At 33.5% G+C, this 26,725-nt stretch overlaps 1 protein-coding gene across 1 annotated transcript; it reads left to right on the top strand.

The window, feature by feature from the left end:
- The first annotated feature begins 4,006 nt into the window (after nucleotides 1-4,006).
- LOC105197022 (DAZ-associated protein 2) lies at nucleotides 4,007-26,132 on the top strand. Its single transcript, XM_026139894.2, has 5 exons — nucleotides 4,007-4,161; nucleotides 18,286-18,354; nucleotides 20,702-20,805; nucleotides 20,881-21,027; nucleotides 21,776-26,132. The coding sequence occupies exons 1-5, from the start codon at nucleotides 4,146-4,148 to the stop codon at nucleotides 21,953-21,955; spliced, it is 516 nt and encodes a 171-aa protein (XP_025995679.1). The 5' UTR covers nucleotides 4,007-4,145; the 3' UTR covers nucleotides 21,956-26,132.
- Nucleotides 26,133-26,725: the final 593 nt, after the last annotated feature.

Raw genomic sequence — 26,725 nt, forward strand, 5'->3', positions numbered from 1 at the left:
TATTATAATCAATATATCGAGTTTGTAAAATATTATAAACACACAGTGGCGGTTATAGCTGAAATTAGAAGACGACGTATAGCTGCTGCAATTGCTGCAATGTATTTGTTAAAAAAAGAAAAAAAATAGATAAAAAAAAAGTTTTTGGTAGCTCCGATTTTTGTAAATCGTAATGAACACAGTTCCTTTTTTGCATCGGGCCAAAATTGTTACTAATGTATTTACCGCTTTTAGAATAAAAATAATATGAATTTTTGTCTATGTAACATTCATTATATCCCTCCATACAAGAGTGCCGATATATTTCTTCACTTTCTTGTATGGTACAAACAATTGTTTTGCACACACCACAAGTATATGAGGGTATAACAGAAGTATAACAGAATTTCCTACAATATAAAAAAACACAGTTATTAACACAATATAACAAATAAAGCTATCTAACATAAATAAATAAAAAACAGAAAGCAACCTAGCCTGAAAGTATGCTTTCTATATGTATATAATATATATTAAATTTGTTTGTATTTTCAGATGATGTCGAATGATTTAACCTTTCAGTCATAATTTTTTTCTTATATATTTACTTTTGGAAGGTAATTAATTTGGAATGTAATATTTAAATTTCAGCGTCGTTTTGCTAAAAGTTGGACTGTGTCGAACTTTGAACGTTTATCCTCTAAATTTGCCAAATTGATGAAAATTGATGGAGAAGGGGTAAACGCCAGCGTTTAATCGCTAAAAGTTGAACTGTGTCGAACTTTGAGCGTTTATTTGCTGGATTTGCCAAATTGATGGAGAGGGGGTAAAACGCCAGCTTTTATTCGCTGCGTGAACTTGCGCCTTTAGGCTATTATAAACCAACTTTTACTCGGGAGGATTCTAGTTGCACACCATTGAACTATACTCTAACTGGAATGGGCACTGCCATATAACGTCCGTAAGTGGAAAACGTGATAGAAATAGCATGATGCGAGGGGCCACCTCTCTTTTTTTAAGCGTTCTCTGCGCATGCGTCAGCATTCACCTTACATTCCTACTCAAAAGTTAAATTTCTTCTTTGTTTTCATTTTGATACAGCATGTAACGGAATTCGTGGAAATGAGGAAGAAATTAACTTTTACTTAAAAAGTTACTTAAATACTTAAAAAAATATAATACAATTTTGCTTTTGTTTTATTTATGTATCACTCAAGTCGCTCGTTTATCTATTCTCATGTGCCGGTACTGCAAAACTTTCTAACGTGACTGTACTGACAAAGAGAGGTGGCCCTTCGAAATGGCTCTCTCTCGTCACGTTTTCTGGCGGCTAGTGCCCGTTCCAGTTAGAGTATAGTTCAATGTTGCACACAGACCCACTGGGGTGAAACTAATAGCGTTTTTCATTGAGAAAACTAGTGCGCACTGAATGTGCACTTGCTGCAGGTAATTGGGCGTTTTCGTTGGCACCGTCATCGCGCGAACCGAAACGTCCAATTGCCAGCGGCGAGTGCACACTCAGTGCGCACTAACTAGTTTTCCCAATGAAAAACGCTATAATATAGCGGTTTCCGGTAACACGGAAAAAGTGGGGCCCACTTGAAAGTGGGAGTTAAAATGACCAATCAGAAAACGCCTTGATGTAAGTTGGTAAGAGTGAGCATCTGCTCACTCGATTTTCGTGTGGTAGCATTGATGAACTGGTCTCTCCAATAATGCAGAGTAAAGGGCCTCGCACATGAAATGCATAACATAACTTAAGCACAACATAAGACTGATGGACCAATGACCATCCAACATAAAGTCGCCATATTAATTTACATAAGATTCCTATTGGTTCAGAAGCTTTATGCTACGTCTATGCTCTGTTATGCATTTTATGTGCGAGGCCCTTTACGGATGGTTTATGCAGGCAATAACATTTAACTTATGCAGGATCTGGTAAAGTTCAATACTAGAATTTCAAGGCTACTGTTTATTGAGACCTCGGTAAACAGAAGCATTGAAATCCTAATAATGAACTTTACCGGTTCCGGCATAAGTTAATGGTTATTGTCTGCATAAATAAGCTTCTTCTATTCTCTTTTCTGAAGACTCCCTTGACCCCCCTTCTACAATCCATTTAATTTCCCACTTCACTACCAGATGGCAGTGCTTTTTTGTTTCCCATAGAGTCCCTAGAAGTAGAGAGTCTGGACATCTGCCCCTAAAATGTCGGTGATGAATATGTCAGTGTATGTACACCCAAGGACTTTGATTCTGTCCATGGGGAAATTTTTCAAACTGAGAAGTCGCTATATTTCTACATACTTACAGTTCATGATTAACGTAACGACCAATAAACTCTAGTCGTTTCATTAATCATGAACTGCGAGTATGTAGAAAGTGGTGACTTCTTAGTTTAGAAAATTTCCCCATGTCGGTGATGAATATGTCAGTGTATGTACATGAGCTTTATGTGTGTGTATGTTTATCATTATGTGCACTTGAACGTGTTGTATGCTGTTATCGCATTGGCTAAAGAGGATTAAACAAGGATTCGTATTGGTGCTGCCATTTTAGGTGCACAATCACGTGCATCCAATCACGTAGAACCCCGAGATGTCCAGACTCTCTACTTCTAGGGACTCTAGTTTCCCATGTTAAGTACAGAGCTTTCATTTCTCATAGTATATGTTCTGTGCACAGACCCAATTGGACACCAATTATAGCGGCCGATGCCTAGAGTATTTCTGTTGGTTGGGTTAGATTAGGGGTGTATTCCGAAAGTTCTATCGAAAATATCTCTTTTGATAATAAAGTTGGTAACACTGTAATTAACTACGCTGTGTTCTGTAATAAAAGTTGAGCTTGTGATTTCGTTATCTTGCAGAGACCATCGGAGAAGTTAATTTAATTTCTTTTAATTTAATTATTTATAAAATAATTTTAATGACGTATTATTTATTAAAATAATTATAATCATGTAATATTAAAATAATATTTACTAACAATAATTTTATTTTAAAATAATAATTAAGCAAAAGATGGATTTCCAAAAATTCCGTAAAGCTAAAAATTGCAAGTTCTGATTAATTTTAAATTATTAATTGTAAGTAAATTAGATAATATCCGTTTGTGTGCTCTAATAGTGCATGATAAAATTGATTCTGTTTAAATAGTTGAAGAGACTACAGTAGCTGGCATGCTTATAAATGAGACTTTTATTAAATATTATTATAATATAATTTCATACTTATTTCAAACCAAATCAAATAAGTGTAAGTGATTATAAAATAATAATATCAATATTGCCAATATCAAAAAATTTATTTTACAAACAAACTTTGCAGTTAATTTTCAATCTTTGGAAGTTCTTGTGTTCTTCAATTCCTATTTTAAAATCAAAATTATTGTCAGTAAATAATATTTTGCAAACCAACAATAATCAACTTACATTACGGAACACAACGTAGTTAGTTACAGTGCTACCAACTTTATGATTAAAAAAACTATTTTCAATAGAATTTCGGAATACACTCTAGGGGGTCGATTATGAAACTTTTTCCCTAAAGGGGAAACGTGAAAAGTGAAAAATTTCTCCATTCACTTCAATAGTAAAGATTTTCACTTTTCACGTTTTCGCTCTAGAGAAAAAGTTTCATGATCGACCCCTAGATTACATGATTGGTGGTGTCCAATCGGGTCTGTGCGCATCTGGGTATCACCCCTTTTAGGCTCAATGCACACAGGACGCGTCAACGCGTTACGCGTGGCGAATAGCCAATCATTCTTTTGCTTTCTTATTTCTTGTCATAAAAACGAAAAAATGATTGGCTATTCGCCACGCGTAACGCGTTGACGCGTCCTGTGTGCATTGAGCCTTACTCTACCTTTACGAATAAATTTTTGAACGCACTTCTGTGAGTCACTACAATCGAATACATATCAATACGCCTTTAAGTGCTCTCTCATTGGTCAAATGTGTAGACCAATAGATGCACGGCGCAAGAGACAGCGCGCAACGTCGTCGCACCGCCACAGGCACGCTCAATAAACGGCGCTAGTGTCTGTCAAGTGTCACAGCCGTTCCCGTCGGCCGACAGTGTTGCGAGACTCAAATCGGTGATTTTAATTAGGAATAACGAATTTCTTTTTTTAGTAAATTTGTGAAACTTTAAGCAATAATGACCGACAAGAAAGGTAATTATATGCCGTAATCGTGCGTTACTACTAAATTGCGTGTAATGTACATTGACAGAAGAAGAGAAATATACACGCACCTATACAGACATACGTACAGACGCGCGTTCACACACACGTCGCGATGCATACGACGCGTACACATACGCACGCGGGCACCTACATATGTCGTACACACAGAATATACATATATATATATATACATACATGCACACACGTACACACGCACACATATGCTCGTTGAGATAAGCCGTACCTCACCACTTGTCACTTAGCGCGACGACCGGTCGTTGCCTGAGGCGACGTCGTCGATGCGACTCCTGGTGCGGACGGCCTACGATGCGGCATGGCGTCGATTGCCTTTCACGCGTTGGACCCCGAGCGTCAGTACGGGTCGCTCGAATACCTGGCCCGGATGGACAGGATAAATCAATACCGCGCATCGCGCTGGGAATACAAAATGGCTTCCGGAGAGTTCATTCTCTTTCTTACAAGAGAGAGAAAGAATGAAAGATAAACCTTTCATATTTACGTCCTGAATTTTTTTCTCGAATTTTCTTCAAATCTCTCATAAATCTTCAAATTTTTATCAATATATCTTTCAGCCAGTACTCAAAATTTTCATTCTAATTTTCGTGTTTCCAATTTTGTAAAATCTTGTGTGTTTTCGCGATTTCTCTCGCATTCACGAAATATTTCAATTTTCGTACATTTATGATTTTACCTGAAGATTATCAAATTACTTGGATTCTCAAATTTGTAGATTTGCGTGTTTGAATTCGTAGTTTCACGAAGTGATTAATTCTTTTGCATTCTCAAATTGTTGAATTTAGTTATATATTTATTATCCTTAATTCTTATATTTTTAGATATTGTTTTAGATGTTTCGTTTTTTATTCTTTTATATTTACTCCTAATTTTTTTATCTCTTCACTTCTGAAATTTAACTACTTCTCGTAAGACATTTTAATACTATAACTAATTAAAATGACATGAATTCATAGCCTATTCCCTTGTTTTAAGATCGTCTTAAGTCAAATGTTTTAAGATGCTAATTTGGATTTGTGATTGATTGACATCTTAAAGTAGTACTTAAGACACACACATATACAATCTTAAATATAAAAATCGATTATAAATAACATCTATGAATACTGGCCTTAGAATATCAAATTGTTAAATCTTTAATTTTTCTTTCTTTTGTTTAGTTATGTAAGGTGATTCTGGACAAATGTAACAAACAACTTTGACAGATTGTTCGGAAGATTATTCTATATAAAAAAGTATGAGCATAAGTTCTACTCTCAATACTTATGCTCCATGCAATATTCTAACAATGTTGTGGCAATTTTGCAATATTTTTGCAGTGTCGCAGAAATGTTATATTGTATTCTGTGCTACGTGAGCATAGTTATAAAAATTTGAAAATATTACTGTTACAATAAAATCACATACTTATTTAGAAATAATCTTTAGAGATCAGTACAAAATAATATGTTATTTACAATTAAAATGAGATTGATATTAATAATGTACTACATTGTGTATAAGATATACAATTTCTTGAGCCATCAGTACAATGTGTACATATTTTGAGTGTTTATCATTTAACTGAAATAATAAAGAAAAGTTGCCAATACCGACATATACATGCACAAGAAAGTTTTTCTTGTTTATAAAAAATTAAATTATTTAATCTTCAATTCATCATATTGCAAACATTTTGGCTCAAGTTTTCGCCATCTTCAGTACTTAGCTAATTAAACGTGTTATATTTCTTGCATGGTCAAATTTATTCAAGAGTCTCATGACAAGCATTCATCTTGATCTTGCGAGGATTTTCTTAACTAGATGGATATGACCAATTGTGTGCATCCTTTATTCAAGTTATTAAGAAAATAATTTTCCATAAAAGAAAAACAAAGATCTTTTCATTATATTATAAAGATGAGTTTAAAAAACCAATTTTTATTCCACATCGCAATCTTTTTAATCCAATTTATTCTAAACAATTTATATTATAGAAAGGGGGAGATAAGATTAATTTTTTTGATATCATAATAATGAAAAAAATGGTAATTTGATTATTACCAGAACCCATCATTTTCAGCATCCTATTTCCCCCAAAAAGAGGGAGAGTTGTTGGATTAGTGGCTAGGGCGTTTTTACTATAACATCCAAAATTTTATTTAAAAAATCTCAAGTTTATTATAAAAATTCTATTGGACAATAACTACTCTTTAGATTTTATTTGTAATACAACATAAAATAGAATAAAAAGCTTGATTTTGAAAACAATGAAACAGAACATGCCGAATATAAAAAAATTTTACAGGGAATGAGAAATCAATGGTTCACCATTCCATACATTAATTCCATTTCAGAAAGATTCTGACAAACTAAAAATACTGAAGTAAAAATGATTTTTTACAGTTAAATACGCTCAATATACTCATTAAAGGACACAAAGATCTATTTTCTGATTCTTTACGCAAGAATGTATAGATTGAACTATAATGATTGTAATGCATCTTATGTTGAACAAATAGGGCGTGGATTAAACAAATTTCAGAACATCATAATCACATAAGATGGTATACAATACATACATTCTGTGATCACGATTCATAGGATATATCGGGATCACGATCATGAATTTGATTGGGAAAATGTTGAAATTTAAGATTTAGGTAAAGTTATCAATGACAATCTTTTTTCATACTTTATTGAATCTTCAATTCCTTGGGCCATATCTCGATTTTTTCTATCTATCCAGATGCATGTAAGGGTTATATTTTTAAGAATTTTGCTTTTTAATCATTTGTTGAAGTTAACTTGTGTTTAAGCTAAATATTAATTTTATAACAAATATTAGGTGTACAAATAAATAATCCACTCTTTTTTATTTGTTATTTATTATCAAGAAACGTACCGATATTATTCAATGGAGTAAAATTTTCATTATTTTTCAATTCTCTTTATCTTTCAGGGTCAAAATATAATCAAGTTCCTCGATAGAAAGACTCTTTTCTATCTGAATTTATTAAGCCATTTTTTTATTTCTTTGATATTTATAAATTTTTTGTTAGACTAATGTTGTTTCTCAAATTATGTTTGCATATTTTTTTGTTTTGTTATATTTTCTCAAAAATTATTTTCTACCAAACATGTAATTTTACTATGATAGCAAAATTTTTAAACTTTATATAAGTATTAAGACCTATGTTCATAAAACACTTTTTACTTAGACTGATCTCCCAAACAATCTGTCAAAGTTTATTATACTTGTTCTGAATCATCTTGTATTTGATAATTGGAACGTTTAATTTAACAAATATACATACACATACAAATATATATGTGTGCGTGCGTGCATGCGTGCGTGCGTGTGTGTGTATGTGTATGTGTGCGGGTGTGTGCGTGCATGTATGTGCGTGCGTGTGTGTCTGTGTACACACCCATACGCACTGCTGATGACAAAAATATTAGGTATCGATATCTTTTATTTATTTATCTGAAATTCCTTTATAGTATTTTTATTATATTGGTTACTGGCAATATACATAAAATATTAAAAGTTCTTGAAATAAAGGATGATTATGTCATAAAAAATAGTACATGTAAAGGAAAAGAATTTTTAGATAAATAAAAAAAAATATAAGTGCCTAATACTTTTGGCCAGGGCTGTATATAGTATGATACAGACCATTAATACAATAGTGAAATTATTATCAAGCTGTAAAACTATTACATACTTATTTTTTGCAAAATAGCGTACATATACACATATGCAAACATGTACATCAAGAATTAAAAATGAGAATTAAAATGAGATTTCAATTGGGTTATCCAAAGATTCCAAGGATACGAAAGTACTCTTTTTAGCTCGCGTTTACATTCTTGATAAATTAGAGCTCCGGAAATCATTGTTTCGTATTACTCAGTCATATTCTTACAGATATAGGGACTGGTTAGAAAAAGTGAGAATGCGCAAACACAGTGTATGAGATGTATGGATTTAAAGGACCCGTAGAACTTAAGAGTCAGAATTTGTCAAGTAGTTCATTACCGATAACGTTCGGACAGACACTGGTGTCGAGGTGAGCGTGTTCACTTGAGCGTCTGTTCGTTTGCTCAAGCCGTTCCAGGTGTTCCGGATGTCACTACGTTTCGTTTTCCTCCCGCGCGTCGGGATGCAATCTGAAACACCTCTGGAGTAGCTTCGGCAAAGATTACTTTCTCATGTAAGTGCCGTAAAAATACCTCGACGGTGCGACATTTCATTACCGAGTCTGGTCTATCCCCAAAGCAGGCGCTGCGCTTCTATACAGAGCGCAGTAATCTAAGGAATATACATAAAACTTTAGCCTGTAAGTGGAGAGCTGACACGCGCTCCTTACCATAATGATAATTATTGGTAATGTGAAGATAACATTATATATTGCTGCGAGTCTGCTACCGTTTATACCTATGGCGGTGTAGCAGCTGAGCGGAGGGATAGTGCCTACAGTTTGGCTGTCAATATGTTTGCAGCGGACCATTACAAAGACGATTTGATCCCAGTCAGTAGGTGGAGCTCCGGAGACCGGCGCAGCCTAAGCCACGTATCTAACCTCACCTTACTCTATATATTACCTTAACTCACTACGTGTTTATATACCAACATATATTACGTATACACACACATAAATATATATATATATATATTATATATAAATATGTATACTACCTGTTATGTTGAGGCTAATGTAAGGACATTGATTGCTTCGAACTGTCGTTGTTTATATCATGTATTTCTTTGCCTCGTATACTTTCTAAAACGTTTTTAGTCCGTAAGGACCAAGTAATGATTCAGCGACATATCATTTTTTTCCGCATCGAGATAATATATATATTTTTTAATTAACGGATAGTATCTTGTAATACAAAACCATTACATTGAAAAGATTTGCTCCTTATGTTTTCACACTCTCGAAAATTCTTATAATCTGAGGTAGTCTTCTAGAATAGAAATTATTTGAAACGATCGCTAGCCTTCCGTCAGCCTCAACATACATAAAAATATAGAATGCACCAGGCGTCTTCCGATTTAGAACAGAAAATGCCCCACGTTCAAATCGCAGATTACGTGACTTCCGATGCGGCCACGTTTATGCTCGAAAGTTCGTAAATTTTTCAAATCCATTCCTCAGTGTAACCGCGACTGTCTTTTCACTTTTCCATTTCGAGAAACGCGACGTAGCGGACAAAGTGCGATTTTGCACGAAAGACATTTTTAAGAATTTGAAAGAGCGCGCGCATGGGATTCGAATCTATTTCCACTTTCGTGGCCGTGGACGTCACGTGACGCGTTCGCGCTTTTCGGCTGGGCGCTTTTGAAAATCGGAGGCGCGGGTCGCTATATATCCAAATCAATATGACCGTAAGATATTGATATGGGTGTACCAATATTTCGTACTGGAATTTCGTGATACTGGCTGACTGCTTTATTCTTTTACTTTTTTACTTTTCCCTTTTTTTCTTCATTATACTACGCCCACCATGCCTGCGCGCGGGCGCACATTTGCTATCCATTCCCGTACGTGTAACCGCGATATTCTATTTTATATCGCAATGTTTATTGTTTTTATTGACAATATTAACAATATTAAATTTTATTGCGTACAATTTTTGTTGAGAATCACTTGAGAATTTTGAAAATTTTCCATAGATTTTAAATTGTCAATTTTAATATACTTTTCGTGCATCAACTAATGTATGAAAAGTATAAAAGCTTGACTACTACATTTGAATTTAATAGTTATTAATTATATTCTAATTTTTTCTTACCTTACAACACAGAAGTTTGCAGCAACGTTGTAACACTGCATATTACAGTGCAATATTGCAGAGACATTCTGTAAACGTAGTGGAGTTCTATTTATCATAATTAAAAAGCTACACAAAATATTGAATAAAAGGCGTAGAATTATGAAATTTTTCACGAAATTTTTAATGAAATGATCCCTTGCACGGGTAGGTTTTCAAAATTGAGTACGAAAACGAAAGTAAATGGCAGTAAATTTTTTTATTCTTCCGTGCGTAGATTTAATTCAGGGATATATTTCTAAAAGTTAAAATATGTTAATGTAATAGCACCTGAAATATTCAGAATCACCAAAACATTGTAATATTGTTACAATATTGTACTGCAATATTTTTAAAGATATTTTGCTCTTGCTGCAACAACATTTTGTAACATTTTTGTAATGTAACAATTTTACGATAAAATTAAAAAAATTTTTGCAATGTTGCTGCAATCTTTTTGTGCTGGTACGGATAATTATTTGTCCGTTTAATATCAACGCAAATCGATTAGTTTTATGCAAGTTATCAATTTATCCAAGTCGAATTCTTTCGAAATAATAATAAAATAATTGCGCGCGCGCGTGCATGGTGGGCTTCACAGGTGTACACGAATGCTGTAATTAAGCTCGGCGTATACTTTTGACGATACTTTTATCCTCTTAGGAACTTGTTAGCTCACTTTTAACAAATAGTGCATGCGTTGCTTTGAAACTGCGCCACAAGTTTCCCGAGTAAATTGTAAACATAAAGCTATAAAGAGCTGAGAAGAAAAGAGGACAAAGAGGCTGATGGAGTCTCTGTGAGGAAATTTGTGGTAGCGGCTGCATGTCGTAGATACGTATAAACGTCAGATATAGATATATCTTGACGTTCTTCTTTGATAATTGTAGCAACTTTAGATTGATTTCTTCGGTAGCTTGAGAGTAGTCTTTGACTTTGAACGTTGTAGTGAGAGAAGCGGTGAATCACGAAACGTAATCTCACGCTCACCGCGCTCGCGCAGCTGACTTTGGAACAAAGAGAAAGAGAGAGAAAGAGACAAAAAGATAAGGCAAGGCAGCCGTGCGGTGGGAAAATTCAAAGTGAAATTGCGTTCCATCCTTAGCATCCCTCAGTAGCCTTCCGTGCAAGTATAAAGCTTCGATCTTTCTACGAGTTGTTTACCTCGTATCGCTCGCATGCTCAAAAGAACGTTTTTTCTTCGACGATGGGGAAAACGCGATCGCCCGCGTCCACGTGAGGGAAGAGAGGATATAGGGGCCTTCGAAGAAAGGAAAAATCAAAGGGAGGGGGCGATCGTGTATCCCGCTATCGTTTCTATAATCGTGCATGTTTTTTTTCCTTTCGATATGCTGTTTTAATCGGTTCTCACGATTTCGCTTTGGACATTGTTACCTCATTCACGTTCGATCCCCTCTCGGGACGCACCTCGACGCTTCGTCGGCGAGAACGATCCGGGGGATCGGGCATACTGGTGTCATCATTTTTTAATCGTCGTATTGTTGTGTGATCACCGTAGTTCTGTAGATATCTCGGTGTCGCTCCGAAAGACTCGCTCGCATTGGTGCGGATGGTGCCAGATTGTTTTTCGCTCACGCCCGTTGCAAAAAGTCGTATTTTATATTACAATGTTCGCGTTTTGTTTCTCCACTTTGGAAAATTGGTCTTTACCATCTTTCTCCAAATTCCGATCCATCGATCGACCGCGGCGAGGTCTTTCTGCGGTCACTGCATGCGCATGATTCATAGGATTTGTAATCGTGTACACTGTTAATAGTGAGCTTAAGCGAAATAGCATTTGTTAATACGCTGATTGATACTGGATGAGAGCGTTCTCGGCGACGAGAGTCCAGGGATTATCGGAAGCAAAAGGACAGAGTTTGGGAAATGCAAAGATTTATCTCTTCCTCCTTAAAGAAATGTTCCTTGCATCTGTTTTTTTGCACAACTCCAAACAAGTAGTCTTTCCTTTGAATTTTTATTCCAACAATTTTTATTGTTCAGATGAAGATTTTCTTCTAACAGAGATATCCTTCTCAGATTTCTTCTATTGTACATTGTTGGAAATACAGATGCTTGGTATTACAGATCGTTAATTTTTTTTTTTTTTTTACTTCGCGGCTTGATTTCACAGATTCCGTATTAATATATCCGTATATATTTTCCTGCGCGTCTTTGTCACGCTTCCGATGATTCCGCTCTCGTCTCGAGACGTCTCATTGTCCACGGAAGCATTTCGATGAATCGCCGTCCAGCAAAAAAAAAATAAATAAATAAAGAACTCTTGTTCTTTGTGTCGGTCATATTTTAATATGGGTCGGCGAAAACAGAGATAATTGAAAATAAAAAGAAAAAGAAAAAGTAGAGTACTCTGAATAGTGTCGAACTGCTCATTAGGACTAATCGAAGAAGTGAAAGAGAAAGAGAGTGTGTGTGTGCGTGGGCGAGAGAAAGTAAAGAGCGATAGACACTTTTACCATTAAGCCGTACTAGCATTAATATTACAATCGGTTGTGATTGATTCGATGATTGTTTGCACCGTGACACATAGACACTTAAATTGTTATTTCTCAGAGGTTGCACGAATATGCGGCTAGACCGGCGTCCAAAATGCGCACGGGTTCGTTAATAAAATAAATCGCTGTGCAAGGTGGTCCGTTTTGAAATTTTGCAGAGCAAAAGGAAAGATTGACGCAATTTTCACTCTCGATGATTTAATCCAAAAATACGAGCATCGGAAATTGCGATCTGCGAAGTTCTCGTCGTAGCTACCCTCATTGTTCATTTATTTCTCGTTAAATCGTTAAATTTTTGGATTTTTGAATTTTCCGTTGTTCATTCTAGACTTCTCCATTTTCAAAATTTACTTGTTTCTTTTTTATTTCTTAATTATATATTGATTTTTTCCATCTCACCGATATCCCCGAATTCTTCGATATTTTGCTGAAGCTCACAATCAACTAATGCTGGCATCTGTAAATATACATATATACATATATATATGTACATAGAAAAAGTAAAATATTGCATTTATACCACCTGTCACAAATTCTCGCGTGAGATCGCGGCAAAAATGGCCGTGTAAAAGTCGCGTTGGATCGCTCGTCTCTGCCAATTCGATCGGCCTTTGATCATATCATGAACAATTTGGTATGGGCTGACATTTATGTTAGAAATACAACATATCTATGCAGCACCAGCGCAATCGCGCGCACGACGTCCGAAGGACAGAAAATCCTTATTTTTTAATATTCGCTTCTTTACAAGAAGAATAGTATTCGTAATTCTTAATTAAAAATTTGTTTAGATATCTCTGTAACAATTCGGCTTTCCACGACAATTTCGACAAGTATTTTTCGCGAGAATGTTATTTTCTTGTCAAAAAATGCTCAGAAAACGAAATTACAGAGAATTACAGGGAAAATTAAATTTTTTTGTAATTGAAATATTATAAAATATTCATATTTTTTTCTCTCCCCAAGACGTCGCATTTTAACATCATGTTGATATGAAAGCATTCAGAAGGATAATTGGCCTCCCGATGGCGACGGTGCGTAGCGCATGGCGCGGTTTAGATAATTAAAAGGATTAGAGAAAGAAATGGGCGGCCGAACGTCTCGCGGCGTCGCGACGCGGTCGGTCGCCAATGTTACTTATTTACTATTACACACGATTCCGAGGAACTTTTAATCATGTTTAACCTTTATCTCTGGATATTTGCAGAAATTTGTGGTTTGCTGAGTCTTGTCACGACTTTTTGAATGTGTGGAGCCCGATATGTGCATATATAGTCCATCGCTATATATGCATATATAAATATTATATATATATATACATAATCATCGTACCACTATACTCATTGTATAAATTACACATTCACCGCCCAAAAAGAAAGAAAAGGAAAAAGAGAAAGAAAGAGGTAGAGACTCTTCTTCTCGACTTGTAAAATCGCATCTCGTCATCGCTGGCGATGACGAGGATGGCGATGACGACGAGGACGATGACACGATAATAATGATGATAATGATGTTAAGACGGACTGCCGTTCTCATATCGCGAGTCCTTCGATTACTTGGGCTTGTTTTAACATCACTTTTTGGAGCAACCGTTATCCTTCTTATCTCCTGGCTTTATTTTAGCTCTGTTTTTGTCGTTTTTCTGTTTTTTGAACACGGCCGAGCCTCGGGATTTGTCGATTTGCATTTAAACTAATCTTTAACCCGTTACGTTCAAAAGCTACATTCTTCAGACATTGCTACAAACAAATCCAATGCGAATATGTAAAGATATAATTGAACAATAGATTGGAATATAACGGGTTAATTAGCCATTAATGAAATGAAACGAATGGATGGATTGTTGATATTTTGGATAATTGCAGGATGCGATCAATCATTTTCGAAGGTATTAAAAAGCAGTGTCCATAAATGTTTAATGGAATCCAACTCCGAATGCTGATGTAAATTCCAAATTTTTCTCATATATTTAAAAGATGCTTCCAGTTATTTAAGATAATCGAGATTAAAGTTTTCGAGCGTCTTTTCAAGCAATAAAACTTTCAGCAACAAAATTTCAATTTTAAAACTTACGAATATCGCGAATTATTTCAAATTTTACATGTGAAAAGCAAACATTCTAAACTGCAAAATGTATCAAAAAAATTGAAGTGATATGCACACATCTTTGTCCTCATCTAGATTGAAAGAGCGTCTGTTTATTGCAAAACCCAAGATGTTAATAATTTATCTAGAAAAGTGCATATATTTGTGAATAGACGTCTTTTTTACGTGGATCCCTCAGGCTCGACCTCTTAGACGAATGTATTTGGCTTCTACCTTGATTGCGTAACGCTATTTGCTTTGAGATCGGTTTCGTATTAAATCTTAGTTCTAGAAGTAAAGGTTGCTCAATGACGAATCATTGTTCGAGAATAACCGCCTGAATTTTCTGCGAGTGCAAAGATTTAAGCTTTGACTAACAAAAATTCGAAAACTCTTAAACAACTTTTTCATTAAGATTTTGATAATGCACGCATTCATTTGAGAAGATTTACTTATCGAATTATTCTCGAGTGCGATTCGTTTTAACTCCTTGATCGTGGATCCATTTGTGTGGACGATCTATTAGCGATCTCGATGGATCCTCGAGTGGGTATGGTCAAAGGTGATCAACCTCTCGGGAAAAAGACTCTCCAAAAATCTAATGTAATGTAACTGAGATTATTGTAATCAGATCTCAGGTGAAAGATCCTGGTTTTTTACAATTTTTAAAATTTTATCTATATTAATAAAAATTTAAAAAGTACATTATATCTAACGGAACTGCACTATAAATATATTAAATCTTTTTTATTTTAAAAATTGCTTAGATTACTATGAAAATTTTTTTCCCTTTAAAATTCTTTCGTTTTTTTTGTATTTATAAAAAAAAAGATTTATATTTTTAAGGATTTTATGTTTAGAAATAAATTTATAAATCATGTCAAAATAATTGAAAATCGTCAATCGCATTTGTTTATGCATAAGTAATTTTAAAATAAATAAATGCGGAGGTCAAGTAGATGTTCTTTGGGATGAAAAAAAAGTGGTTGGTCATCTTGTAAATGTTTTTATAAAGAAGCCCGTCTGCGCCCCGGCAGTTTACGCCGGGCAGAATAAAGCTCAAGGAAGGCCCCGGGAGCGACAGGCGGGTGCGACATCTTCGGTTATTTCTTTTCACCATTATTTAGTGACTAACATTGTTTGAGCTTTGAATAGTATCTTGATCAAAACGGTGTATGTCATGTGTAAGATATACTTGGGTGTGGGAGTACCACTCTGGGGGATCGGTAGCGCGTTGGACGATCTCTTTCTGATATGACGGCAACATTTCGGTCTTTCATATTATTCTTGAACGTTTCCTCAGGAACGAAGATTATTTCGGTACTATTAATTTTGAAAGGAAAAAACAAATATTTCGAATTAACGACATCGAAGCGGTTATGTAAAAATTAATTGTACTAGTAGCTTGAACTGAAAGTAGTTTCCAAAGGTCTTGGAATGAGCTTTTTGAATTGAATCGATCTTCAATACCATCATCTTGAAATAATTCTCTTATATATATTTTTAAATTATTTGTGTTGCTCTTACGAATAATATCGCTTAGTTTTGAACACATTTTAAACTGTCTTGAGTCTGAAAAAAGGTGTTTTTATTAATCTTTTTAGAGAAAAGTATTGAAGCAATAATTTTTGTAGAAATATTTATTCATTTTTGTTCATTTTTGTAAATCATGATGATGTTATCGTAGTGAATGACTATTCAGTAGATGATGTATAGATATCGTTAAATTGGGAACTTGAAAATCTCTTTGTGGAATTATTAGGGGAAAGTAGGTTAAATCGAATTGTGATCCAAACAGAACCTTTTTAATTTAAATGAATACGGTTAAACAGATTTGCATATTATTTATAATGTAAAATCTTTATAAGACACCGAATATGTGTCAGCAGTTTGACAGTTCTCTGTTATAACATTTATAGAATAGACGTGAATATATATTTTCAGCCATTGTGCAAAAGTTGTTTAAAAAAAGAAAATTCTTTTAAATTGTTATTTAAAAGATATTAAAATTTACAAAGGTAATTGATTTAAAATCAAGAGTGTAGAATTTAAAAATATTAATTATTTTGCGATTACTTTTGTGATTTATTGTAAAAATTTTTTGAAAGGACTCTTGTCCAAATCGGACTTTTACATCGGAATAGCAACCTGACCGTAGAAGTCAACGGCACCTTTGGTTTTACGATCGGACTTTATTTGCGCTTTATAAAGAGCAGAAAGTGCAAATGGGTTCCACTATCCCCTATAATTAAGAGCCACTGGTCAGCCGACTAAATCTGATCCTAGAGATGCTAAATTAGTAAAATATTATCGGGTTTGGAATAATTGGATTTTGTTGATTCCAACTCTAATTATATAGTAACAATATCATAACATGACCGGGAAACGTCTAATTATATAAATTGTCACTAATTTGTTTTTTTTTAATAAAATTTTATTTTTTACCATCAAATTGCTCGTTTTTACTCAGTACTAAAAAAAAATACATTAAAATGTTTAAAAATTCTAATTGAAAGTCGATAGAAATAAAAGTGTCCGATTTGGAGCAGGTGATGGCCCGATTTGGAACCAGTAGTTCCAAATCGGTCTGGAAAAAGCGTTTTCCATAGTTCAACATAGGTGAAAGATACGTCAAAATGGTTTAAAGCAAAAATGAAGGGAATTAAATTATCTTTCCAACGGCATCTTCGATTTTACGATCGGACTTTATTTAAAAACTGCAAATAGATTCGACTTACTCCATTCTTCCCTATAACTATCACTAATTGCAACGTAAAAACAAAAAATTTTCTTAACTTTGAAGTATGAAGTTGTGCATCAATTGAAGTATGTAGTACATTCAATCAATATTAAAAACTAAAAAATTGACAAACGAACAACTTTACAAAGATTATTTTAATTTTTAATATTTTTCTCTAAAAAAAGTGTTTAAGAACAGGCCTTTTTTCAAACTCAATAAGGAAAAGACACAATTAATCTGTCATCGATTTTAATTTTTTTCTACATGATATTATAAATCTACATCGAAAATAATTGATCCATGTTTGAACGTTTGTTCTTAAAATTCTTAAAATTTTAAACTTAAAAAAATACTATTTACAAATTACATTGAATAAAACGCTCGGACACGGATCAACTTATTTTCGATGTAGATTCACTACGTAAATGAGGATTAAAATCGGTTATCTACGTCCTCCTCTAAGTAGAATCTTCTTAATTAAAATCTAAAACCTGAATTGCCAAATTAAATTTAGCTATTTGTCCTATTAAAAAACACATAAAAATAATATTAAAAATTTACACACAGTGCCGAATTTATTTGAACCGCTTCGTGTCGTTTCGAATCATTGATTTTGAAACGCTGATGTTGAAAATTGGATTGGCCGGTACTGATTTGGAATCACAATCGGGAAGGAGAGGATCCAATTGCGCCCCCGATCTCGACGACGCGCTCTACGCGTACTCGACGCGGACGGAGTTTACGATCTGTCAAGATCACTCGCGAATTCTATTCTTCGGTGCCGCGTCGGGACGCGGACGGGGTGCGCCGGCACTCGTCCTTTTTTGGCAGTGTGGTACCACGTACCATGTTGGCTTAGATCGAACACACACACACACGCCATTCGCAACCTGCGAATTCAGGTGGAGCTGCATTACGCATTGCCTTATGTTACAGCGTATCCGGTTGCGCCGCATCCACCGACTGGCTTTGTCCCCGCGCCGACGCAACCCCCAACCTATGGTGGTAAGACAACATTTTTGTATTTCTTTTTTTTAGCGGTTCCTAGACGCTCAATGATATTCCGTTTTTCTGTTCCTGAACTCTCTAAATAAGTGTACACTTAAAATGAAATAGATAGATGTTTCAAAGTTAGCGAAAGCAAGAAGGAACGTTCCAGTGCAGTCTAGTGCAGGAGTAGAAAACAAGCCTATTGTACACCCAAGGACTTTGATTCTGTCTATGGGGAAATTTTCCAAACTAAGAAGTCGCTATCTTTCTACATATTTACAGTTTATGATTAACGTAACGACCAATAAGCTCTAGTTGTTTTATTAATCATGAACTGCAAATATGTAGAAAGTGGTGACTTCTCAGTTTGGAAAATTTCCCCATGGACAGAATCAAAGTCCTTGGGTGTACAATATTCCTCTAGACAATTCAAAACAAATTCAATATAGTTCAGATGATGAATAATATTGTCCAATTACTAATATTGAGCGTAAATTTACGTGTAAAGGGTCGTTTAACATTAAGGAATCAGTCTTTAGTAACTGTAGAACTGTAGTAGAACTGGAACTTATTCCTTGAAATATGTGGTTAAAATTGAAAGAGATTTATGTTTTTCTTATATCGGCCTAATTTGTGAACAACCTCAAAGCTATGAGGGATGTATTTTGAAAAATATTTTACTGTATATTTAAATTTTTTAAAAACATACAGTAATAAAATACATGATTAAAAAATCATGAAAATTTTGTCTGGAACATTTGTTTAAATATCTTATTGTTTCGTTGATAATTTTTAAAATATATATATTACCTTTGAAGAATTATTTCTCTTCTCAAAATTCCAATTGGATTGGTGTACAAAAATACAGTCTCTTAGATATTTATATTAACATATTTCAAGGAGAATCATCAATTCCGAATCAATCTCTGTAATAAGCAGACTATTCGGATTTTATTTCATTTCTTTGTCGATTATTTTGAACACCCCGTTTTTTTATTTTCCTTTTAAAATATTTTTAAAAGTAGACATTTTACCGTTGCTCCAATGCAATACTTTGCAATGTTTTTGCGATATTTCCATGTTGTATGAGAAACTTGAGGCTCTTGGGCTGTGTTCAGAATGAACATCTAGGTGCATCTAGGTGCACCCAAATATCATTCTATCTAGTTTAACATTCGCTAAACAACAAAGATAAAACTACATCAGGGAGTCGATTGTGTATCATGTAATTAGAGTGAAAATTACAAAAGTGAGCAAATTCATTCAGGTGTTGACAAATGAAATTATAAATACTTTAGTAAATTTGTTCGCTTTTGTCATTTTCATTCTAGTTACTTGATACATAATCGACCAGGGCGTATCCAGACGTTCATTTTGAACTCACTCCTGAGTACTCGCCGCGGCCATATTAAAGTCGTGACGTCAGAAGCGAGAAATTGCGTGAAATGACACGTAATTTTGTCCGTCGTGCCATTTTTAAATAAAGCCAATTTGGATAAAACAGACTAATCAAATGGCTTTAAAATACTTCTAAATATCGGTCACGACTATCGGTTATGACTATCCCTTTTCCGCTTAACAGTCAGTAAAAAGCATGTAAAGTAAAGCTATTGAAACAGGAAAACACGGTTAAGCTCAAGTTTCCGACATGCCATTTGTAAATAAAGATAATTTGGATAAAACAGACTAATCGTATAGCTTCTAAACACTTCTAAATATCGGTCAAGATTATCCTTTTTTTGCGTAGCAGTCAATAAATAGTAAAAAGCACGTAAAGTGACGCCTATTCAGACTGGAAAACACACGGATAGCTATTGAAAGAAGTGAAAAATGTGCTTTTAAGTATAAAATTCAAAGAAACTTTACTCGCGGTCCATTTTTATGAATTTGGTAAATACAAAACAAGTCATATTTTCACAATGAAACACATAATAACAAAATGACATGCACGGCAACATCTCATCGTCAATCTGTCACGTTTCACGTCTATTAGTTTTAATTTTGTCCGCGACGGAATGTCGCTATCGTCAACGCGGAGTTCTTGGAGGAATCAGGAGCCTTAACTCAGACACAAATAATACTGGATTTATTATTTTATACAATGTATTTTGTGTAAGTTTGCATGTATTAGCATATTGCTGATAGTTCGCTTTCTAAGTGATACTCTAATGATAGATGTATTCGGTCTCATTAGGTTCGAATGAAAGTATAGGAAAAGAGATTTAATTTAATTTCGATGAATTACTTGAAGATCTTTGACCAGGATTGTTCTCTTTTTCTTTTAATGTCTATTCCGAGTGTATTTTTACTATTATTATACTTGTACTATTGCTTGAATAATTCTGATAACGTTCGTCAACAGTTGCAGGCGCCGCCCCTTATGGAGTATTTCCCAATCAGCCTCAATTGTACGCGACGCAAGGTCCACCACCGCCAACATATGATCAGACTCTTACGCATCCTATGGTGAGTCACCTACTATTTAATTTCTACTTGAAGGAAGACATCAAATTTCATCGAAAAATATCGATTCTCGTTTAGATGTATCAACCAATGTATGGACAGGGATATCCTTTGCAATATTATCCACCGGGATACCCCTTACAATATTATCCTCCATTGGCTGCAACAACAGCATACTATCCCGCTATGCAACCCGCTCCTGTAAGACCTACCATTATGGTACCTGTAAGTATCGATATAAATTTCTCCAAAAAAGTTGTAGCAAAGTTTGAAGAATATTGTACACTTAAATTTTCTTCATATATTTATAAACACAAATTCCCTTCATATATAAATTTAGAATACTGTGCGTGCGTGTGTTTCCTTTAAATGTACACACTCAGTTATTTTTTAAAATAATAGGGCTACAAAAAACTTTATAAAAAAAATGTTCTCAAGTTTTAAACAATATCTGCTATATTACTATTATAACTACTGTAATTATTATAACTATTTTTACACTCTATTTGTAGATTAATGACAATTCTATGTGACCTCTGACTTAACTCACTCTTGCTTTAAAACGAAAACTAGATTATAGATGAATTTTACTCATTTAATGATTTTTTAAAATTAATTATATCTTTATATTTATTTCTTATTTATAACGTACTTATTATTTCAACCTATTATGTATTTATTTATTTTTGCTGAGAAAAATTGATGTCTGTTAAAACGTTCAATTTTTAGAATTTATAATAAATAAATGATAATTATACTGTATAATCACATTTTACTTGTTTGTTGGCTTAAGTATTTCTTGTATTACACAAGGAAAGCTTTCTAAATTTTATTTATTACAAGCTTTAACTTTTATTTGAAGATAAAAAATTGATAAATCTGTAAACTATTTTTCTGATTTGAAAAAATATCGAAGCTCATCTCTAAGATCTTACTCAATATTTTAATCACTAACGTAATACTCATTTCACAGAATGGTTTTGATGGTACTCGGTTTGACAGCATCTCGCAGCCGGTGTTGCCACCGCCGCCACCGGGAGTAGCCGCAAATGCCGCGCAATTGGCCGCGATGGCCGGCCACAGTGTGGCTCTCTCGCAAAAGAAGGGCTCGTTCCTAGGAGGAGGAACGGAGGGTGGTTATACCTTTTGGTAAACCACCTAAACCACCTTTCGTAACACACATATACGCAGACATACACACTTACTCACACACACACAAACCGCATTAACTATCGGAAGCGCCGTATTATCGAGACGACGAGATTACGTAGGTAAATTTCTGTTAGAGCTCCGCTTTTCTCACTTCTGTCGATGGCAGCTTCATCGATATCTATTAGTATACCGTGTACGTGGACTGATCACGCAACATACACATATGTAACACTAACCCATACCGTACGACATACATACACATCACACATATACAAAATATACATCTTAACATGATACTAAGGCAGCAACCGTGAGAATTTCCACACGATTCACATACGGCGATATTTGCGATCGATAGAAGCGATCCAATGATCTCAAGGACACCGTCGCCGTCTTGGTGATTGATCTGCGCATCTTATGTACTGTTGAACTGCAGAAAATCGTCCCGGCCGAGGAAGACTCGGACACGACGACGCTCGTCGAACATCCTCGAAAGCTAATTCCTCGAAAGCTCATCGTTCCGTGGGAAAAGCCGGGGGATAGTAAGAGAGCTACGCTGAGAGTTTTGAGGGATCTGCGAAGATCCGAAAGCTCGAGATCCGAGATACCGAGAATTCAAAATTATCAAAGGCACAACAAAACTGACCTGTTCCATCATAACATGAATCCGGAATTCCAAATTTTCACGATCGAAATTTTCAGACTTTGAAAGATTCTAAAAATCAAAGTTATTGCAATTTATTAATTACACAAAAGCATTTAAGAAACAAAACAAAACTAGTTTAGAACAAGACTTTTATAAGTTTTTGGATGTTAAATACAAATTCAGTTTCCAAATGGCTTTATGATGTTTAAAATTTTGGGAAATTTGCAATTAAAGTTTCTAGTTTATTATATGTACACGTCTCTTAAAAAACACATTTTTTCAAATTATATTGGTTATTACGGTAAATATCACCACATGGACTGCGTTCAGAAACATCGCCTGAGTGTCGTCATATATCATTTTATCTTTAACGTTCGGTGAACAAGGATAAAATAATACATGGGCCCACTTGGGTAATGTTTCCGAACGCAACCATGCCTCCAGTAGTCGAATTGATATGATGTCACGGAATGAGTTCCAAGTTTAAACTCTGACTGATATTTTTCTCAATAAGTTCTTTACAGTTTTCTAAGACGTTTAATTGTAACATCATTATTAAATTTAACGATCAAATTAATTTAAAATAGCTCAGTTTTCTACCTCAGTTTACGATTATGTTTTAAGTTTGACAACCATATCGATATGCAGTTAATAGAACTAAAACATATATTTAATTAATATAAAAATATTAAGCACCAAGATCTGATTGAGAAATGGTATTTCTTATAATATTAAATAAATTATTGGGATTTTTAGCTTTCAAAAGAAATGTTTTGAATTGACTATGATTAATAAGATATTGATGGTCGAATATGGAAACCATTACGGAAAAGCTGTGATTTAAATCTGACGATTTACTAAATAGCTTCCAAGTTTGTTTATTTAAAACTAAGTGTAGTACTAGGTAGTAGTACTATGTTAAATAGCAAACAGCACTTAATACGTTTTTTTTTAATTTAGAAAAATTTACTTCAAATTTTTTATAGAGGAAAGTTCATAAATATTATCCATATATAGACTTCAAATTTTTATTTTATATAGTAAGATGCAAGTACAATGCAAATAAAATATCATTCTTTATACATGAAAAAGTACTAAGTATTTTATATATAATTTTTATTGTAACTAATTTTTATTGTAACTTTTTAATTTCTACAATCTTCTGAATATAATAAATTTACATATCATTTTTCTGAAGTATTTTAAATTTGTTATATTCAGAAGATTATGGTTAGCATTATTTCAAAAAAGTGTTTTTAACTATTTCAGTAACTTTTTGGTAATTAATTCAGAAAGATTATAAATTTTTTCAGCATTTTTTTAGAAACTTTTCAGTAACCTTTCAGCAATATTATTTATAAGGTTTTAAATGTAAAAATCACGAATATTTTGTTATTCCAAAATCTCAGAAATATTGCAAACATTTTTCACAAATATGAAATGGTTCTCTTTTCAGTTGAAATATTTTTGAGATACTTCTGAAAAATTTCGGTACTGTATAGGTAAGGTTTCTTTTTAGATTGTTGAATACGAATCTGATATCAAAATTAATAAATTTAAAATAATAGAATTAGTATAACGGATGAAAAGTAAATCACATGTTTAAATTTTAGTAAAAATTTATATACCCATATAGCAAAGCTTGCAATAACATTGCATATTGTAATGTTAAAGAGATTGCAAAAAATTTTTGGAATATTATTTTAGCAAAAATGCAATATTTCAAAAATATTGTGAAAAATGTCTTCAATCGCGAATAGTACGCGTCACCAGATGAATGTGACAAAGTTCCATAATTAAAAACCACACAAGAATAAAAGGTGCAGCTTGAAATATTGCATCCATGTTTTAATAAAATGATTCTTAAAGGAATGAATTTCTCAAATTGAATTCGAAGACGGAAGTAAACGAGATGTATTTTAATAGTAAAACTTTCTCTTTTGTATAAAAATTAATTCAGGAACATGATATTTCTGGTAATTATAAGTATATGCAAATATGTATTAATAATCGTAAATGTTTTCAGAAACTTCATATTATATTGTAATATTGCTGCAATGTTGCAATTGTGCGAAGAAATATTTTTGCGATATTACTGCCATCTTTCTACGCTATATAGGTAGGGATTTTATCATAAAAACCCTGTATTTAATAATGAACATTTTATTAATTATAACCAACACAAAAAATTGTTTCAAAGCTAAAAATAACATACTTAATTTTGATTGTGTCTTCAGTAATAATTGTGATACATAAAAATAACCCTTTTTACAATTTTAACTGCAAAATTCTCAAAATTGTGATGTGGAACAACTTGGAAACTGAATTCGTATACGACGTTCAAAAACTACAAGAAATAACTAGTTCCTTTTTAGTGTTATTGGTCCGAAAGCAATGTAGTTTCCATAAATTCGAGATTTAAAAAATCAATGAAAATTTCAAGAAGTTAAGAATCTCGAAAAATTATCTCTTCAAAATACTCTTTTTGGGAAAAAATTGACGTTTCCAAGAATTCATAGAAAGTGAAAATCATAGGATTCATGTGCATTCACAGACTCAAATTGCCATGATATCAGACTTTAGAACGCTAAAATTACAATTCTAGTTGAAAAAGATGAATTAGTGATTTAACTATGATCTCGAATTTCTCAAGATTCAAGGTATCCAGGATCTAGCTTTAGTGGCTTCTATTAGTTCCATTAAGATTCTAAAATTTTAGTTAAATTTAAGAAAATTTAACTAAAATTAAATTAAAATCACCGATCAAGCATTTTTCCGGTAAAACATTAAGAATCATACATGTGTAAGTTTTCGAGGACTCGTGTCCTCGAGGCAATCTGCGAATTCGGGATCCACGGTGTCAGAGAACCCGAGAGCTCGAAGCAGTCAATGTGCGTTTCCCACGAAGAATAGTTATTGCGAGAGAATATTATTTTACGAAGGATAAACTAGTTAGATCAACGAAAGGCGGATTGATGCCACTGATAAGAAACGACATTGTCGTTGTGCTCATCAAAGCCGAAAAAGGGAATGGATCAAGGATAAAGAGAGAGTAGAAACCCAATGTCGACGATTGTAGAAATTCACGACATATTGCGTTGATATTTATATTTAAATTATTGTTATTTAAACAATTTATTTGCAGATCCTCCTTAGAGACAGAATCATCGGTGCGTGTTTCAACGATTTATTTTATATCTCGAGAAAGTGAGAACAAAAGAAAGGAGTGAAAGAGAGAGAGAAAGAGTGGAATGAGTTTTATATCACGAAAGCGTAAAAGCGTGCAATAAGCGTAAATCTATTGTAACAATAAAAAAAAACGATATTAATTGAACTGTGAACTTGTTATCACGTTAAATGAGTGAAAAAACAAGAGTGCGAGAGAGAAAATATGTACATGTGCGTGTGAGTGAAAAAAGAATGTGAGAGAAAAAAGTGAACGAGGGTAAACAATGAGTTGAGACAAAAATGTACCACTTCGCGATGATCAATTGTACCAGTTAATAAATGCTATGGTCATGCAATTCGTTAATCGAAATTTGTTCTCTTTTGGCGAATAGCGACTTTTTTTACGTGTAAAAGTACATGACTACAAAATTTTTTAAAGATTCTCCAGTTCTTCTCCAAATTTTGAGAATAACTTTATGAATAAGTTTATTAACATAGGTATTCTTGTATTTCTTCAAATTTTTTGTAGTTAATTTTGAACACATAAATTTTCTTTATTATATGTGGTCAAAATTAACTACAAAAAATTTGAGAATGCCTCATCAGAGTGTGAAATGTTCGTGAATATAATTAAATTCTCAATACTCTTTAGTAAAATGATGTCATTTTATTAAATATTGCTTATTATTACATTTAATTTAATTTAAAAAAATTATTCTTTTTAATTTTTTCTCTGTAAATATTATATTTATAATATTCACAGAGAAATTATTATATTATAAAGAAAATATTTTTAAACAATAAATTGTAGTTTAAATTGCTTAAATTTTACTCATTACTTATTTTAAAAATGGTAATACCGAAAGCTCTTTTGTTAAAATATATATGTATGAAAAAAGTCACGTGATTCCTTTTTCCTTTTTTTTTTAAACTGGAGAACCTTCTTAATCAAATTTT

Source organism: Solenopsis invicta, chromosome 13 (assembly GCF_016802725.1).
Source record: "Solenopsis invicta isolate M01_SB chromosome 13, UNIL_Sinv_3.0, whole genome shotgun sequence".
In the NCBI taxonomy this organism is placed as follows: domain Eukaryota; kingdom Metazoa; phylum Arthropoda; class Insecta; order Hymenoptera; family Formicidae; genus Solenopsis; species Solenopsis invicta.

Bases quoted from the DNA above. Each gene is read 5' to 3' on its own strand.
- LOC105197022 (XM_026139894.2), top strand. The intron at 20,806-20,880 runs GTGAGTCACCTA...ATTCTCGTTTAG, and splicing joins AGACTCTTACGCATCCTATG to ATGTATCAACCAATGTATGG. The intron at 21,028-21,775 runs GTAAGTATCGAT...CTCATTTCACAG, and splicing joins GACCTACCATTATGGTACCT to AATGGTTTTGATGGTACTCG.